Here is a 19,054-nt window from a genome sequence, read left to right as displayed (position 1 = left end):
TGGAGCAGCTCGAATGGTGTCACAGCCGCGGCAGCTGCCATATGCCCAGGAGCTTCTGAAATTTTTTCAGAAAGACCGCGTTCTTCCCTCGAAATTAATTGAGGCAAGTCAGGATTGACTGGGTGCGCGCTTCTGTTATACACGCCGAAAAATCGTTCGACTCTAGTTCCACACTGAGAAAAGAGATCCTCTGCACGGGGCAAAGTTTGCTCTTTTCCCAATTGACCTGAAGACTTAAAATGAGCGAGATGCCGAAGCATTAAGTCTCTGTGTTCGCGCAGCATCTGCCGAGAACGAGCTATTATAAGCCGACGTAGATATAAGCAGATTGCGAACACCGCTCTCTCTCGGGGGTTTTAACGCCGTCTGTAACACTTTCGAGGATACACAGGGAGAGAGAGACAGCTCGAATGGTGGTACTTTGAATTGATATGCCCTCCCCAGGAATGCAAAGCGAAGAAACGGCCTGTGGCGAGGGGAGATGGACACATGAAGTACACGTCTACAGGTCTAAGGCTGCAAACCGATCTGAATATAGAAATACGTGCTTCGGCGTTATCATCCTGAAGGATCTCATTTGGAGAGCCGGGCGCGTAAATCCAAGACCGGCCGTAACCCGCTGCGTATTTTGGGTACTATGAGATAAAGGCTGGAAAACCCTATCATCATCTTGGTGAGAGGGACCGGCTTGATTCGCCAGCAGGACATTGACTTCTGCACGCAGTACATGTGCATCTGACGTATTCACTGTAGTGAAACGAATGCCCGAGAATTTGGGGGTGTGCCAGTTGAATTGTATATTGTAACCGAGGCGGATCATGCGTAAAACACGATGAGACGGGCTGGGGAGCTGAAGCCAAGCACCCAGGGACCGTACGAGGGGAATTAACGGCACTACCAAAGTACCCGCGGAGGGGCAGCAGAGCGGGACAGGTGTGACTGCCGGTGCGTGTGCCTTGGGAGCACAAACATCTACAGTGTGTGTGTGTGTGTGTGTGTGTGTGTGTGTGTGTGTGTGTGTGACATTGACCTGAGCACGCTGAGGATGACGGTCGTCAGGTCTCCTGCGCGTAGAGCGCAGACTCCGGAAAAACACCCGCTGGCGATAGAGGAGGAGGAGGGTGAGCTGGTGTGTGCCCGCTCACGGCTCTCTCGATCCTCAGGAGACCTGGATAGGGAAGAGGAATGCACTCTTAGTGTGGTTATGTGAGTACCGGCTGGACAGCCGGTGGAACAAAATGATACCAAAGATTTTCCACCCGGCCCTCTTCCGGGGGAGGGAGCGGTGCCTTCACCGTCTCCCAAAGAGTGATCCTCTCCAACTCCGGGTTGCCCGACTCAGGGCCGCTTGAACCTCCGTTTGCCACTGGTACCGGGCTGAGCGGGCGGGGTGAGCTGCTGACGACCGGTTCCCCTGCGCTGCCGAGATGGGGTCCGAGGAAGGGGAACGGAGGTGGCCGCCGCAGGACGCCCTCGGCGAGAGGTGTGTTTGATCAGGGTTGGAGCTAAACTTTGCAGTGTTCTGGCCCTCCAGGGTAAGATTTGTGGAACCCTGCCCTAAGGCAAGCAGCTGCATGTCTGTGTCTGTTTTGAGGATCGCTCTGAATGGGATCTCTATCAAAAGTGATCCTACAATGTAAATTACAGATCTCTCCATTCTCTGTAACTGAAAAACTTGAAAAATCAGCAGTGTTTCAAATAATTATTTGCCCCACTGTAAGTGGTAGCCATCTTGGCTGTGACAGGAAACATAGGTAACTCTGGAGAGGCCAGCATGTTGTGGGATGGTAACACTGGGGAGGCAGCCATGATATAAGTGGGATCTTGCGTGGTGGCCATGACGTAAAAAGGGCTCTTGTTTGGCAGCCATGACGTGAGAGAGCTCTGGCTTGGTGGCCATGATGTGAGAAGGCTCTTGTTTGGGGGCTATGACGTGAGAGAGCTCTGGCTTGGCGGTCATGATGTGAGAAGGCTATTGTTTGGCGGGCATGACGTGAGAGAGCTCTGGCTTGGTGGCCATGACGTGAAAGGGCTCTTGTTTGGTAGCCATGACGTGAGAGAGTCTGGCTTGGTGGCCATGACGTGAAAGTGCTCTTGTTTGGTGCCCATGACCTGAGAAAGCTCTGGCTTGGCAGCCATGACGTGAGAGGGCTCTGGCGTGGGGGCCTGCAACACCATTCCCACAAAGTCCATCATTGTATAGTCACAGTGCAAGGGAACCAGCTTATGCAACGGGGGTTGAGTCCCAGCCAAAACCATGGGAAGTCATCCCCCAAAAACATGACTGTAAAGTCAACAACAGAACTTGATTCCTTGCACAAAGAAAGGATCTCGTAGATCCATATTGTTGGTGAGTTATTTTGTCACAAGACTATCCAAAACATAACACGTGAGAGCTGGAGATAAATGCAGATAAAGTAGTTTAATAAAGACAAAACAGCAAAGCGTAATCCATGACGTGAACAATGAAACAGCTTGCAACAAGTACATATACCTCTAAGTATATGAGTATATACATAGACTTACCATAGACAAACCCTACCCCTTAGTCAAACCCTACACGTAACAGAAGACATGAATTTACATGTTTACATGAAACATGATTTACTTAATGTACAACCATTTGACAAATAAGGACACCCCAGATGTCCATACAGAAAGGTTTTATTACATAAAGCTAAATTCTGGGCTAAAATATGTGAATAATCCCAGACATGAACAAACTGTATGAAGTTCTAAAGCCTGGCACTTTACTATTAATAATAATAACTTTAATAACTGTTGGTATTGTGAAAAAAATAAAATGATATATTTTGATTTTAATTGAAAAGTAATTTATCTTTTAAAGCAAAATTATATTTTGTTTTATTAGGCCTGGATGGGGCATTGGTTTAAGAGATCCTAATGTCTTCTGACTTTCATTTGCATCTTTATTTTATTTTATAGCCTAATGCAGCCAAGTGACTTCAGCTTTCTTCCTAGTAAAACATTACTGGTTAGTAATGGTTAGTATGTCATGTATGTTTTAGTCATGCAACATTATTTGTCAAAGTAATATGCTCATTGTTCACCTCATAATTTACAATTACAATTTACAACAATTTACATATAAAGAAAACCGTAAGTTCACAAAATTTTAAGTAAGCATTATTAACAAGTTTTTTTTTAGTTTGTTCTACCCATAATTGCTTTTTTAGTGTTTCTTTCTGGATGTAAGATGATAATGTAACATTTCGGGGCAAATATGGCAACCAGTAATCCAAAACTGGAAGCCAAAATGGCAAAAATCTCCACAGCCACTGCATATTTCCCTGGTGAGCTGACATAAGCTGGAACAAACGCAATCCACACAGCACAAAAGATCAACATACTAAAAGTAATGAACTTTGCTTCATTAAAACTATCTGGAAGATTTCTTGCTAGAAAGGCCAGCAAAAAGCTTACTGCTGCCAAAAGGCCAATATAGCCAAGCAGTATTGAAAATCCAGCCACTGAGCCTATAGTACATTCATACACTATTTTAGAGCTCATATGCAGGCTGTTTTTATGAGGTGTTGGAGAAGCAGTTGTAAGCCAGACTGCACATATCACCACCTGAAGGGCAGTTAAGGTCAAGACTGTAATTCTTTGTTGGGCTGCCCCGAACCATTTCATAGCAGCATTGCCCTCTGGTCGAGATGACTTAAACACGGCTATTACCACCATAGTCTTGACCAGAATGCTGGAGACGCACAAAACAAAGCTAATGCCAAACACAGCATGTCTTAACTGACACGTCCACAACTGTGGTCGGCCAATAAACAGCAGCACACACAGGAAACACAGTTTGAGTGACAGCAGCAGCAGGAAGCTGAGCTCTGAATTATTGGCACGGACAACTGGAGTGTTGCGGTGATGAGCAAATATTACAACAACCACAGAACATAAGCAGGTGCCGAGCAGAGAAGCAGTGGTCAGGGAGATTCCCAGAGGCTCTTCAAAGGATAAATACTCCACTTCCTTAGGAATACACCGATTCTTATTTGAATTCGACCAGAATTCATCTGGACACACTGTGCATTCATTTGCATCTGAAGGGACAAAAAGAAAAATAAATTAGAAGAAAAAATATTTATTAAAATTGCACCTGTTCTTTTTTTCAGTCAATAATCTTCTAACCTGTTGTATTAGAAATCTCTCCATCTGCACATGGCAGGCAGTCAAAACAGCAGACAGGAAGTCCTTTCCTCCTGGCTTGTCTGGTGCCTGGTGGGCAGCTCTCACTGCACACAGACCGTGTAGGCTAAAAGATACATGATTAAAAAAGTTAGGCATGTGTCACAATATTATAGATCATTGAAAGGAAAATGTAATGTTAATTACTTTTCTCGTCTCAAAGTTCCAGTATAATGCATCTTCATCCAGAGTGAGCACCTGGCCTGTTGCCGCCCCTTCATCCACCACACCGACTGTGCGAACAATGATTGACCCATCAGCGCTTGGCTGCCAGTTCATCACATCATAGATGGCCAGAGCATCTCCATTCTTATCAAATGACACATGATCCCCAAAACCTGTGGTGAAGTTCACCTTCTGTAGGTAATGGACCACCTGCACAGTTTACAAACAGGATATATGTGACTTTGCTTTATATGAATATTTTGTGTCAATACTGTATTTATTATCTGCCAAATAAGATGTGCTTCTGTGTACAGTCTCACCTGCCAGGGGTGCAGGTTTGTTATGTCCGCACAGGTGTTGTCACTGAATGGTCCTCTCCCCTCCTCACACTGCATCAGATCATGAAGTGCATGTGCCAGGGCATAAACTGCTTTGTACACATTATAGGCAGCCCTCAACCCTGATACATCAGTGTATGCTGTGTTTGTGTTGCTGAGATCCTCTTGCCCTGTACATAGTTTTCTTTTCTCGCTGCCTATAGGCACAAAGCTGCACCCAAACATGTTCTCCCAGAAAATTTTTACAACATTATTTCTTGGATCATTGTCAGGACGAAGGCGTAACAAAAACTCATAAAAACCTTGAATTTCTCCACGTCTGATGGCAATGCCGAGCGTGCCACCCAGAAATGGCAGGAGACGCTGTGTGTGAAACAAAGGAGAGGTGGCCCAACCTTCACTTGCAATCCACTGCCTTCCTGTCACATTTTGTAATGCCACCTCATCCATCAAAGGCACGACATAAGCTACTGTGGAGAAAACTACCACAACTTTAGCTGTGGAGGTCTGAATGACTTTTACTATGCGCTGAATATCTCTAGGGTTGTTATCACGGGGCAGAATTTCAGAAAAGCCAACACAGCCTCCAAACAGCTGCACATCTTGGTGGAAGGACTGAGCGGCGTTAATGCCATAATCATCATCACTATAGAGAAGACCAACCCAAGTCCATCCAAAATGGCTCAGGATCTGAATCATAGCCCGCACCTGGAAGGCATCACTGGGGATAGTTCTGAAGAAGGAGGGGTGTTTTTTTCTGTCACTCAGACAGGAACAACTTGCATAGTAGCTAACCTGATAAAAGAGACAATATTAAAAAAAAAGAGTCACTGCTTTAGAAATGTCTCTTTTACGTGGCTGCAAGTTAAGTAAAGCTAATTAATTAATTGTTTAATAGAAAAATATAACACATTATATTCATGCCATCCTACCATAGGTATTCGAAACAGCCCCAGCACACTGGAGATTGCAATACAATGAGTGGAACTTGGGTCACCTACAATTCCAATCACTGGTGGTGGACCGGTGCAGTTAAAATTGGAGAGGGTCTCCTCTGTACTACTAAGCAAGGATGTGGCAGCCCGAAATGCCACTCCTAACTTAATACAGTTATCATACAGATGATAACCAAGGGTAATATTAGGCAACAAGTTAGGATTCTCATTGATCTCATTTATGGCAAAAACCATAGCCTGTGCTTGCTGGAAGGCTGCCATATAGAATCTAGAAAAAGCATCACAATTGTTGATATTCAGTATCTATGGAGTCTAATTATACATGAAACAATGTTATCATTATTGCAGCCCCATAATATGATGAAGTTTTAGTTCTTACATAATACAAGTTAAGTCACAATATCAAAGAAAATTAATTCAGCTCTAAATGAATGTGGACAGTCCAATACAAATCAATAGCAATATTAAATTAGCGGTTTGTGATATGTATCCTCATATTTCCTCATTTCTGATGTCCTGTCCTCTTTATTTGCAGTCTTGTCTGATTTGGGATTATTTGTTCAGTTTAGCCCAGGCTCACCGCTGGCAATGCGGTTGTTCCGGTTCTTTAATGAAGCTCAGTTCTGGGAACACTGTGATGAGATGAAATGCAAACAGGCCTCCAATGATAAGGTCTCCATCCTGATACATCCCATTCAACTTGAAGCGTCCCTGAAGCTTACAGATGCCTGTGCTGGTGACTGAAGCTGCAGAGATAAAGTTAAAGGTCAGATATATACATATATGCAGATTGATCCACATCTTTCTTTCTTATCCACTGGACTATTAATGTGTGACAAAAATTATGTGCGGTATTAATTTATACAGCAGGTGGTGCCACATGGGCATTTCAGAAAAGACGTCACAGTAGATCTGTCCATTTCTTTATTAATTTTTTTTAGATAACTGTATAGCACTGTTTATATTGTATGGGTAAGTTATTACTTTGAAATAGACTTTCAAGTTAAATGATACTTAAATATAGACGGTTTTAGTGGCAACAACATAAACAATTGATTTTTGATTCCCTCTAGAGTAGATCATTTTTTTTTATAACAAGCTTAATAAATAACTAGTAAATACCTCAATTCAAATTATAGCCAACGTGTATCAACCAATACACTGAGCTCATGTTAATCTGTGAAATGAATGTATACAATGTTAGCTACAGATCCTTAAATTCTTGCCCTGGCTGCTAAATCTGCACAGCGGTGATCTATGCTCGCCCTCACTCTTTGTCTTTCGGAAACCTAAAATGTGTTATTTTTCACGTTATTTTCAAGTTATTTATTCCAGAGGTCAGTTTAGTCATTGGCCAGACGGATAAACAAGCACATGCAGAAATTAGCTTTGGGCCAGGCACGTAACCATAGCAACGCACGTGCATCTAACTGTCTATAGTTACCACTTGTGAAATGTAAATTGGTAATTTACAAAAAGTACTGTAATTTCCTCACTTTTTAACACTTTTTAAAAACTTCCAACATTTATTTAGTCTTCAAAATGTATCTGTTTATTACATGTTCTAGAATAAAAATCTGATTATGGTAGTAATGACAGTAGTAATGGGAGAACAATTTATGTTACAAAAATAATAAAATATACACATAAAACTATAAACTATACAAAAACTAAAAATATAAATCTTAGGGGAAAATTCTAAGCAGATTTTTCCTAAATGTTTTATATATTTATTAATAGTAGAAGCACACAATATCTGTATGCACATGTATTTTTTAGTGTGACCAGAAATCATTTTGTGTCACATTTTAAAGTCTGACAGTGTCTGTTATACACAGATGATATATTTTAAACAGGAAATGAATATCATTTGTACTGTAGATGTGTATGCACCTTAAGTTGTCCAGAAGATGGCAGTCACCTCATAACAGGTTGTGTATATCTGTCACTCCATCAAACACTAACCAAAGAGCCCTAGACATGCCTTACAGGTAATTAATGTGAATTTCATCTCTGCTGGTTGGTTTATGTTGTTGTATGTTTATGTATTTTATGTGGAGCATTGCTGCAAATCCAATTTCCCCTTGTGGGACAATTTGACTTTGACACACATACAGTACATACACAGACATATAGACATAATAGTATAGTAATACTGTGTAGCCAAACCTAGATACATACACAAACACATACCATGTCATAGCCCTCAAAATGAGTACTGTACACTCTAAATAATACAGGCTTACTCAAACCATAACTTTACATCTAACAAAAAATGTATTGCATTTTTAGAATAATTTTACAAATGAGGACACACAACATGTTCATAATTGAAGGCTTTATTAGATTTTTATATAGAATTAAGTCAGCATTACTCTTTAGTTAACTCTTCCCATAATTGCTTTTTTAGTGTTTCTTTCTGGATGTAAGAGGATGATGTAGCATTTCGGGGCAAATATGGACACCAGTAATCCAAAACTGGAAGCCAAAATGGCAAAAATCTCCACAGCCACTGCATATTTCCCTGGTGAGCTGACATAAGCTGGAACAAACGCAATCCACACAGCACAAAAGATCAACATACTAAAGGTAATGAACTTTGCTTCATTAAAACTATCTGGAAGATTTCTTGCTAGAAAGGCCAGCAAAAAGCTCACTGCTGCCAAAAAGCCAATATAGCCAAGTAGTATTGAAAATCCAACCAATGAGCCTATAGTACATTCATACACTATTTTAGAGCTCATATGCAGGCTGCTTTTATGAGGTGTAGGAGAAGCAGTTGTAAGCCAGACCGCACATATCACCACCTGAAGGGCAGTTAAGGTCAAGACTGTGCCTCTTTGATGGGCTGCTCCGAACCATTTCATAGCACCTTTACCCTCTGGTCGAGATGACTTAAACACGGCTATTACCACCATAGTCTTGACCAGAATGCTGGAGACGCACAAAACAAAGCTAATGCCAAACACAGCATGTCTTAACTGACACGTCCACAACTGTGGTCGGCCAATAAACAGCAGCACACACAGGAAACACAGTTTGAGTGACAGCAGCAGCAGGAAGCTGAGCTCTGAATTATTGGCTCGAACAACTGGAGTGTTGCGGTGATGAGCAAATATTACAACAACCACAGAACATAAGCAGGTGCCGAGCAGAGAAGCAGTGGTCAGGGAGATTCCCAGAGGCTCTTCAAAGGATAAATACTCCACTTCTTTAGGAATACACCGATTCTTGTTTGAATTCGACCAGAATTCATCTGGACACAATGTGCATTCATTTGCATCTGAAAGAGACAGAAAGAAAAAGAAATTTAGGAGAAAAAATATTTATTAAAATTACACCTGTTCTTTTTTCAGTCAATTATCTTCTTACCTGTTGTATTAGAAATCTCTCCATCTGCACATGGCAGGCAGTCAAAACAGCAGACAGGAAGTCCTTTTCTCCTGGCTCGTCTGGTGCCTGGTGGGCAGCTCTCACTGCACACAGACCGTAGGGGCTAAAAGTTAGAGGATTAAAAAGGTTAAGCATGTGTTTGTATATTATAGACCATTATACACATACATACTGAACTGTCATTTTGTATAAACTGTATAAATAATGTTAATTACTTTTCTTGTCTCAAAGTTCCAGTATAATGCATCTTCATCCATTGTGAGCACCTTCCCTGTTGCCGCCCCTTCATCCACCACACCGACTGTACGGACAATGATTGACCCATCAGAGCTCGGCTGCCAGTTCATCACATCATAGATGGCCAGAGCATCTCCATTCTTATCAAATGACACATGATCCCCAAAACCTGTGGTGAAGTTCACCTTCTGTAAGTAATAGACCACCTGCACAGGTTACAGAAAGGATAAGTGTGTCTTTATGTTTAAATAATTATTTTGCCTTTTTTTTTTCATTTTGAATTGATTATATATTTCTAACGTCAAATTAATTATATAAGCTGTGCTTCTGTGTACAGTGTTACCTGCCAGGGCTGCAGGTTTGTTATGTCAGCACAGGTGTTGTCACTGAATGGTCCTCTCCCCTCCTCACACTGCATCAGGTCATGAAGTGCATGTGCCAGGGCATAAACTGCTTTGTACACATTATAGGCTGCCCTCAGTTCTGATACATCAGTGTATATTGTGTTTGTGCTGCTCAGATTCTCTTGCCCTGTACAGATGTTTTCTCCCTCACTGTTTCCTTTCTCAAACCTGCACCCAAACATGTTCTCCCAGAAAATGTTTACCATATTGTTTTTTGGATCGTTGTCAGGACGAATGTGTAGCAGAAAGTTTTGAAGTCCCTGGATTTCTCCACGGCGAATGGCAATACCCAATGTACCACCCAGAAATGGCAGAAGACGCTGAGTGTGAAATACAGGAGAGGTGGCCCAAGCTTCACTTGCAATCCACTGCTTCCCTGTCACATTTTGCAACGCCACCTCATCCATTAAAGGTAACAGATAGGCTTCAGTGGAAAAAACAACCACAACTTTAGCTGTAGAGGTCTGAATCACTTTTACTATGCGCTGAATATCTCTGTGATTGTTATCAAGAGGCAGGATTTCTGTAAAAGCCACACAACCTCCAAACAGCTGAATTTCTTTTTGAAAAGACTGAGCAGCGTAGATGCCATAATCATCATCACTATATATAACGCCAACCCAGGTCCATCCAAAATGTCTCAATATCTGAACCATAGCTCGAACCTGAAAGGCATCACTGGGGATAGTTCTGAAGAAGGAGGGATATTTCTTCCTGTCACTTAAACAGGAGCAGGTGGCATAGTAGCTAACCTAATAAATAAAAGTGTGATAGTCACAAGTTACTCTTGTACATGGCTGTAAAAAAACACTTATAACACATTATATTTATGTCATCCTACCATAGGTATTCGAAACAACCCCAGCACACTGGAGATTGCAATACAATGAGTGGATCCTGGATCACCTACAATTCCAATCATTGGTGGTGGACCGGTGCAGTTGAAATCGTGGAGGGTCTCCTCTGTACCACTAAGCAAGGATGTGGCAGCCCTGAATGCCACGCCTAGCTTCACACAGTTGTCATACAGATGATAACCAAGGGTAATGTTAGGCAACAGGTTAGGTCTTTCATTGATCTCATTTATGGCAAAAGCCATAGCCTGTGCCTGCTGGAAGCTTGAAACATAGAATCTAGAAAAAGCATCACAAATGTTGATATTCAGTCTCAATAGAGTCTCATAATACATGACATAATGTAATAGTTAGTGCAGCAACATAATATAAGGACTTTTAGTCCTTAACAATAAAAGGTAAGTCACAATATCAGAGTAGTTTTTTCAGCAATTCATTAGACAATAATTCAGCTCTTAATGAATGTGGACAGTCAAATACAAATAAATAACAGCATTAAATTTGTGGTTTGTGATATGTATCCTCTTTTTTCCTAATTTCTGATGTCCTGTCCTCTTTATTTGCAGTCTTGTCTGATTTGGGATTATTTGTTCAGTTTAGCCCAGGCTCACCGCTGGCAATGCGGTTGTTCCGGTTCTTTAATGAAGCTCAGTTCTGGGAACACTGTGATGAGATGAAATGCAAACAGGCCTCCAATGATAAGGTCTCCATCCTGATACATCCCATTCAACTTGAAGCGTCCCTGAAGCTTACAGATGCCTGTGCTGGTGACTGAAGCTGCAGAGATAAAGTTAAAGGTCAGGTATATACATATATGCAGATTGATCCACATCTTTCTTTCTTATCCACTGGACTATTAATGTATGACAAAGATTGTGTGCTGTACTTATTTATAAAGCAGGCGGTGCCACATGGGCTTATCAAGTAAGGCGTCACAGTCTCATTTTTTCATATTTTCTTGAGATGGCACTTGAGATAGAACTCTATAGCACTTTATGAACTCTATAGAACTCTATAGCACTCTATGCAGTGAAATCTTGTGACTGTGTGTGTAAATCAGTGCTTTTTCAGGTTTAAGTAAGATTAAGTAATCCCCAGATGTCTGACATCTTTAAATCTTATTTAGTTATTTATTTTAACTATTTTTTTTAATCCATGTTTATCACACTGATCACATTTCCTGCAATAAATATCTGATCTTAGTGTTAATGACATTAGTATTAAGGACAGCAGCTCATTATTTAAAAAATATTACAAGCTATATTATTATTTTTACATTTATTAATTAATCACCCAATTATTCGTGGTTTATGAGTTTTTTGTAATTGGAAGGTGTTTTAGGTTATATTTAAAAGTGTCTTTTACAATTTAAAGTGTCTTATTTACAAATTTAATATTTTAAATGGGTATGTCTTGTACTATAGGGGAGAATGCATCTTAAGTTATCCAGTAGATGGCAGTCACCTCATAACAGGCTGTCTATCTGTCACTCCATCGAACACTAACCATAGATTCATGCCTTACACACAGGCTCACAAGCATACATAGATATACAGACTACAACACACATCACAGTGCTGGAAACATTTTTGTCTTGAATTTAAGTAATCATTTAAAAGTTTCCAAGTCAATTCAATTCTTTCTTCAAACAAACTATAAACTGTTGCAAATCAAACTAGTTCACCTGCTATGTCGTAAAGAATGATATAACGCAATGGGGTAGTTTCCCAGACAGGGTTTAGATAAATCCCGGACTAGGCTTTTAGTTAGGACATGTACGTTGTTTTAACAAACATACCTTACAAAAAAACATTACTGGTGTAAGACAAAACAATGGTACTGATCTATGTTAAAATATTTCAGTGAAAGTTGTTTTTAAGTAAGGCAGATCTAACATGCACTTTAGTATGGGACTAGTATAAGCCGTGTCCGGGAAACCGCCCCAGTTTGTTTTATACTTTGTCAAATATAATCCAATGTAATTTATAGATAATTCTTGGCCATTTATATTGTAAAAACATTTAGATATACAGTAGTTCTGTATTACAGTAACAAAAATGTACACTTCAGGACACTTTTAAAGTGTTTCTTTTTGGACATACAAGCATAAAATTGAATGTAGTCCTTGGTTGGTCTGACCTATGCTGGAAACATATAATCTGCACAGTACCGATATAAAAAAATTAACTTTATCATAATGATCTAAAAAGCTAATAAAAAGCTCACTACCAGAAAGCCAATATATCCCAGTAGAAAGACAAGTCACTGGGCCAACAGCAGTCAAACAACATTTTAGACCTGATTATACTCGTGAATTATGGATTACTTTGTTATTATGGAGTGTTGAAAAAAGAAGAATTTTGAAAAATCTTTTAAATGTGCACTTTAAGGATGTGGCCCATTTGTACACTGGTTGTTTTTAGTGTCCAAGTTATAGAAATTATTGCTCAGAAATGTGACATTTTAAATTCTGTAAATGAAAACTATCAATGTCATATGTTTAGACACTACAGTATAATGTGACTGTTTGCGTGGCTACTCCACCCACCGCGTATATCATTGGTTAGTTTTATCTGATGTTTTATATGACATGTTTTTGTGACGTTATTTATATATCTGGAAATTCAAGACTTTGATGCACTCTCAATGGAGTCCTCCTTACTGGCTGTGTCTATGGTTGGAATTAAAAGATTTAGCAATGGCCAATAAGATGCCAGGGAATGAACTGGTACCACTTGGTCTTTTGCTCCTGCCTTACTTGTCAGTAATTGTCTGCACCTTATTAGACAACGATTGCCGGAGATTGGGTGATTTGAACTCTCCGGTGCTGGAACGGGATGGTGATATTATAATAGGAGGGCTGTTTCCAATGCACAACATAGCTTCAGAAACTGAGTACACTTACACTGAGCTGCCACAGCATGAAAAGTGCAGCGGGTGTGTGAATCTGCAGTGCAAATAAATAGAAAATAACAATGAAATGTTAATATAATGTTTCAGTTTAATGAGCAAATTCGTTTTTTCCACTAATATATTGTTTATGTCCCATCTGTATCGCTGCTATAACTAACCTTCTCCTTTTTATCTCTCCTCTTTTCCTTTCACCTCGAAAGGTTTGATTTTCGTGCTTTCCGGTGGGCTCAAACAATGGTGTTCGCCATTGAAGAAATCAACAGTAACTCTGCTTTGTTACCAGGGGTGACACTAGGTTATCGGATCTTGGATAGCTGTGATTATGTCCACACCAGCTTGCGCAGTACACTGGCCCTGGTAAACGGCACCTCTATTCAAACACAGTCTGTTGCTGGTGCTAAATGTCTCTCCACTGCCCCAGTATCAGCTGTCATCGGTCTGGCATCATCTTCACCTACACGAGCTGTGGCTCATACTTTAGGTCCATTCGGAATTCCACTGGTAAGCAAAAAAGGGAATCATTTCAACATGTGATAACTTATATTTCAGCTTTTGCACTTCTCTATGTACTATATATGATTTGTTGTTGTTGTTATTTAGACAACCCATGAATATAAAGAAAAAATTCAGTCACTTACAGTACTGTGCAAAAGTCTTAAGCCACCACCACCAGACTTGTTGTTTTATAAGTTTCAATGTCCATCCATATTTATTTTCCAATCTATTTTATTAAGATACAAACAGAAAATAAAGGAAATATGTACAAAAAAATAAATTTTCAGGACTAAATGTTTTCTTTAGGCATCATCAGTGTTTAGTGTGACCTCTCTTGACACATCTTGAGCGTTTTTGAGCAGAATGAAGTAAAAAGACTAATTTCTTTAAAATAAGAAATTAGGATTTAATTTTATTTAGGTTTAAGAGATCCTGCAGTTTCCTGCTATTGCTCAAGTGGAAGGGGAGTTTACCCTAAAAACTTGACACATCAGTTTACATTTTTATACTGTTTTTAATGCTATATACACATATCCTGTATTTTCTGGATGTATTCTATTAAGGAAACAATTATATATGATCACTATAACATTGCAAAAACAAAAAATCTAATTGTAGCATGGTGGCCTAAGACTTTTGCACAGAATTGTATGTCTGCTGCTGTTTGTAAAAATGTAAGACTCACAAACTAAATTCCCCTTCATTAAAAAATTCTTGTTTCTTTCTTTCTTTCTTTTTTGTTGTGTGTTGTCCAAGTTCAAATAATTTAAATTGGATAAACTTAAACTGTTATATGTAGTCATATTTTATATAAAAAAGCTAATGTCATATGAAATGTCATTTGTTAGATCTGTTATGATCCTCAAAACACATTTCACTGTGATGCAATGTTAGTGCAATGAAATGTTCAAAATATGATGTTGATATGATGTTCAAATATGATGATCTGATTTCCATTAATGTCGAAAATATGTCTCACCCTATTTACTTGTGTGGTTGTACATAACAGTTTTGGCAAACAGACAATGGGAAACAAGACTAAATCTTCATGGACGAATAAAACATAACTCAGTTAATGCAACAAAACACATCTTAGGCATATTTGTATGTGTACGGTATATTGTCATGATTCTCTTTACTATAAATTATGAGCTATGTACTATTAGACATTAACTATCAATTATTTCAGTGTCCTAAATATGATTTCCAAATGTATTTCCCCTAAAAATGCCTAAGCTATGACTTTATATCTCTTTTAACTTTTTCTCCTTATTCATGTTCTGGTTTTCAAGATAAGCTACTTTGCGACTTGCACCTGCCTTACGGATAAGACAGAATACCCATCTTTTCTACGCACTGTACCCAGCGATGTATTTCAAGTGCAAGGCCTGGTCCAGATGGTTTCCCACTATGGCTGGCGCTGGGTGGGTACGGTGGGCACAGATGATGACTACAGTAACTATGGCATCCAGGCCTTCACCGATCAGCTGAATCAACGTGGGGGTTGTATAGCCTTTCACCACACTATACCCAAATCAGCTTCCCAGGCACAAATCCACTCTATTGTCAGTAGCCTAGAGGGTTCGACTGCACATGTGATAATAGCATTTGCCACTGAAGGACAGCTGCTGAAGCTCCTGACCGAGGTTGCTCGTAGGAATCTGACAAGGTGGCAGTGGGTAGCCAGTGAAGCTTGGGTGACAGCAAAACTTCTCACTGTTCCTGAACTTCAACCCGTCCTGACTGGAACACTGGGATTTGCCTTCAGGGGTACCACTATTCCTGGCTTGGCTGAGTTTCTCCTAAGTGTAAGACCTTCACCTAAAACTGAATCGGTTTTTACTAACATGTTTTGGGAGGAACTGTTTGGATGCAGACTAGGTTATGATAACAACAGTGAGTCTGACTTACCTCTCTGTACTGGCTCAGAGGATCTAATGGACACTGAGACTAGCTACACTGATTTTATACCGGTGCGGATATCCTACAATGTCTATAAAGCCGTGTATGCTATTGGTCACGCTCTACATCAGCTCTTTCAATGTCAGTCTGAAGACAAAGTCTGTAACACTGCATCACAGTTCTCTCCATGGCAGGTATTAAGTCTGTCTGTCTATCTATTATTACAGTCAAATGTATGTTACATATAGTATGTGACCCTGGACCACAAAACCAGTCATAATCTGCACAGGTATATTTTTTACCAATAGCTTTAAGATATTAAATAAAGGTCATGTATTATAAAGAGATATTTTGTAAATTTCCTACCATAAATATATAAAAAATGTGTTTTTCATTAATAATATGTGTTGCTAAGGATATTTTTGTTTTTTGCACCCTTTCAGATTTTCAAATAGTTGTATCTCTTCCAAATATTGTCATATCCTATCAAACCATACATCATTCTTAATATGAAAGTTTATTTATTCAGCTTTCAGATGTATAATCTCAATAAATGAATAAAAATGGTTTTGTAGTCCTGGGTCACATATATTGCGTAATTGCATTTATACTGGATATATTTCTGTCCTAACCTACAGCTTCTTCAGTACCTGAAGGAAGTCAATTTTATCAACCAGTTTAACGAGAAAGTATATTTTGACAAAAATGGAGAGCCTGTGCCCCTTTATGACATCATAAACTGGCAACTGAATGGTAGAGGTGCCATCCAGTTTCAGATCGTGGGTAAATTTGATGGCTCTGCCCCACATGTTGAGCAACTTAAGATAAATGAGAGGTCAATTCGGTGGGCAGGAGGACATGTTGAGGTGAGCCTGCATCACCATGACAAACAGTTATAGATTTTTATCATTCGTTTTTACTAGATTACTGATTTTATTGTATATTGAATACAGGTCCCTGTTTCTCTGTGCTCCCCTCCTTGCCCTCCTGGCACACGACAGGCCAGTCGACCGGGGCAGCCTATCTGCTGCTTCGACTGTTTGCCTTGTGCTGAAGGGGAATTCAGCAACATCTCAGGTAAAAAAGATGATAAGTCAATTATTTATTTTGTCCATATACCGTATGTTTTTAGCTTGGGAAATCTGGTTAATCTTTCATATGTCTACCAGGTGCTACTGAGTGTATAAAGTGTCCTCAGTACTACTGGCCAAACAAAGAAAGAGTCGCCTGTGTTGCTGGCATAGAGGAGTTCCTCTCCTATCATGAAATTATGGGTATCATTCTCATTTCTCTGTCTCTCTTTGGGGTTGCCATGGCAGCTGTTATCACAGTGATCTTCTTTCTTTTTCGAAGCACGCCCATAGTTAAAGCCAACAACTCAGAGATGAGCTTTTTACTTCTGCTGTCCCTCAAACTCTGCTTCCTTTGCTCGCTGGTGTTTGTGGGCCGGCCCTCACCGTGGACGTGCCGTGCCAGGCAGGCTGCGTTCGGGATCAGCTTTGTTCTCTGCATATCATGCATACTTGTGAAGACCATTGTGGTGCTGTTGGCCTTTCGTTCAACAATGCCTGGGTCCAGTTCTTTAAAGTTATTTGGTCCTGGACAGCAGAGGGCTTTTATCTGCTGTTGCACAACAGGTCAGGTTATCCTGTGTGCATGCTGGCTGGCACTAGCGCCTCCTTACCCTTATAAAAACACATCATACCAGGGAGGTAAGATTGTTTTGGAGTGTAAAGACGTGTGGCCTTTAGGATTTTACCTGGTGCTGGGTTATATCGGAATGCTCTCTTGCATGTGCTTTGCACTTGCTTTTCTTGGACGGAAACTCCCAGATACATTTAATGAAGCTAAGCTCATCACATTTAGTATGCTCATTTTTTTTGCCGTGTGGATCTCCTTTATACCAGCATATAACAGCTCACCGGGGAAATACACGGTGGCTGTTGAGATTTTTGCCATTCTAGCTTCCACTTTCGGACTTCTGTTTTGTATTTTTGTACCTAAATGTTACGTCATTTTGCTAAGGCCTGATTTAAACACTAAGAAGGGAATGACTGGAAAAATGTCAAAGTGACATTTTATTGACATGCGTGACGTTGTTCATGTTTAGTTACACACCATTTGTCATGTTCATATATTCTGTATTTATTGATGATTACTATTACATTACAATCCAAAAGTGCATTACAAAGCATACAGTTTATTATTATGTGTGTTATGGGATCAAACCCACAACCTTTTGCACTGCTAACACAATGCTTTACCACTGAGCTACAGGAGCATGTTATATTTTTCAAACTGTATAGTTTGTTTCCCTATTGTTACAAGTTTGTCTTGACATCAACAGAAGCAGTGCTCCTTATTTTGTTGTAAGTAGAGCTATGCAATCACAATAAAGGCTTTTATTCATTCATTCATTCATAGTGAAAGGATTTTGAAAATGTTTATTTTTATTCATAAATAATACCTGATGACCATGTTGACAAATAAAGCCATTTTAAAAAGTTTCTTTGACTTTCATTTCTAAAGGTGAAAAATCTGTCATGGTAGGGCAAGAAGCAAGCGATAAGGATCTGTATAAACACAACATAAACAAACTAAATGAGTAACCATGACCATATCCAATGAGCAAATAAAATAGGGAGAAAGAACATACCAGCTAATACCAATACATAGTATGATAGACTGTGACAGTGCATAACTAGCCATATGTGACCCTGGACCACAAAACCTTAAGTCGATATATATGTAGCAATAGCCAATAATACATTGTGTAGGTAATAAAATGTTTATGCCAAAATTATGTAAAGATCATGTTCCATGAAGATAATTTGTACATTTCAACTGTAAATATATATATATATAAAATATTTTTGTGACTAGATGCATGTACATTAATTCATTGTTTTACCCTTCTGTTTCAAACATATTTTCAATATAATAATGAATTAATGTAAACATTAAAGGAGACATTTCACAAGACTTTTAAGATGTCAAATAAATTATTGATGTCCCCAGAGTGTGCATGTGAAGTTTTAGCTGAAAATACCATATATAATTTATTATAACATATTAAAATTGCCACTTTGTAGGTGAACAAAAATATGCCATATTTGGGTGTGTCCTTTTATATGCAAATTAGTTGATCTCTGCACTAGCTGGCCGTGCCGTGGTTGAATAGT

At 39.5% G+C, this 19,054-nt stretch overlaps 3 protein-coding genes across 4 annotated transcripts; 1 reads left to right on the top strand and 2 right to left on the bottom strand.

Moving 5' to 3' along the window:
* Positions 1-3,165: 3,165 nt before the first annotated feature.
* On the bottom strand, positions 3,166-6,323 carry LOC135769401 (extracellular calcium-sensing receptor-like). The gene is made up of 5 exons (XM_073815706.1): positions 5,651-6,323; positions 4,701-5,513; positions 4,363-4,590; positions 4,183-4,282; positions 3,166-4,073 (listed from the first exon to the last, which is right to left on the bottom strand). Exons 1-5 carry the CDS (start codon positions 5,933-5,935, stop codon positions 3,166-3,168), a joined length of 2,334 nt encoding a protein of 777 aa, XP_073671807.1. The 5' UTR covers positions 5,936-6,323.
* Positions 6,324-8,052: 1,729 nt separating this feature from the next.
* Positions 8,053-11,400, bottom strand: LOC135773416 (extracellular calcium-sensing receptor-like). Of its 2 annotated transcripts, none has more exons than XM_065282970.1 (6): positions 11,174-11,400; positions 10,550-10,841; positions 9,648-10,460; positions 9,283-9,510; positions 9,047-9,170; positions 8,053-8,957 (listed from the first exon to the last, which is right to left on the bottom strand). In XM_065282970.1, the coding sequence occupies exons 1-6, from the start codon at positions 11,392-11,394 to the stop codon at positions 8,053-8,055; spliced, it is 2,583 nt and encodes an 860-aa protein (XP_065139042.1). In that variant the 5' UTR covers positions 11,395-11,400. The 2 variants fall into 2 exon arrangements, with proteins under 2 accessions (XP_065139042.1, XP_073671806.1); XM_073815705.1 differs by having other exon boundaries at positions 9,334-9,510.
* On the top strand, positions 9,982-18,220 carry LOC135773418 (extracellular calcium-sensing receptor-like). The gene is made up of 8 exons (XM_065282971.2): positions 9,982-10,120; positions 10,555-10,751; positions 11,158-11,359; positions 13,676-13,976; positions 15,263-16,066; positions 16,511-16,738; positions 16,826-16,949; positions 17,042-18,220. The coding sequence occupies exons 4-8, from the start codon at positions 13,710-13,712 to the stop codon at positions 17,944-17,946; spliced, it is 2,328 nt and encodes a 775-aa protein (XP_065139043.1). The 5' UTR covers positions 9,982-10,120; positions 10,555-10,751; positions 11,158-11,359; positions 13,676-13,709; the 3' UTR covers positions 17,947-18,220.
* The last annotated feature ends 834 nt before the right edge of the window (positions 18,221-19,054 follow it).

Source organism: Paramisgurnus dabryanus, chromosome 9, assembly GCF_030506205.2.
Source record: "Paramisgurnus dabryanus chromosome 9, PD_genome_1.1, whole genome shotgun sequence".
Lineage (NCBI taxonomy): Eukaryota > Metazoa > Chordata > Actinopteri > Cypriniformes > Cobitidae > Paramisgurnus > Paramisgurnus dabryanus.
This window is presented reverse-complemented; position numbering and strand designations above follow the sequence as displayed.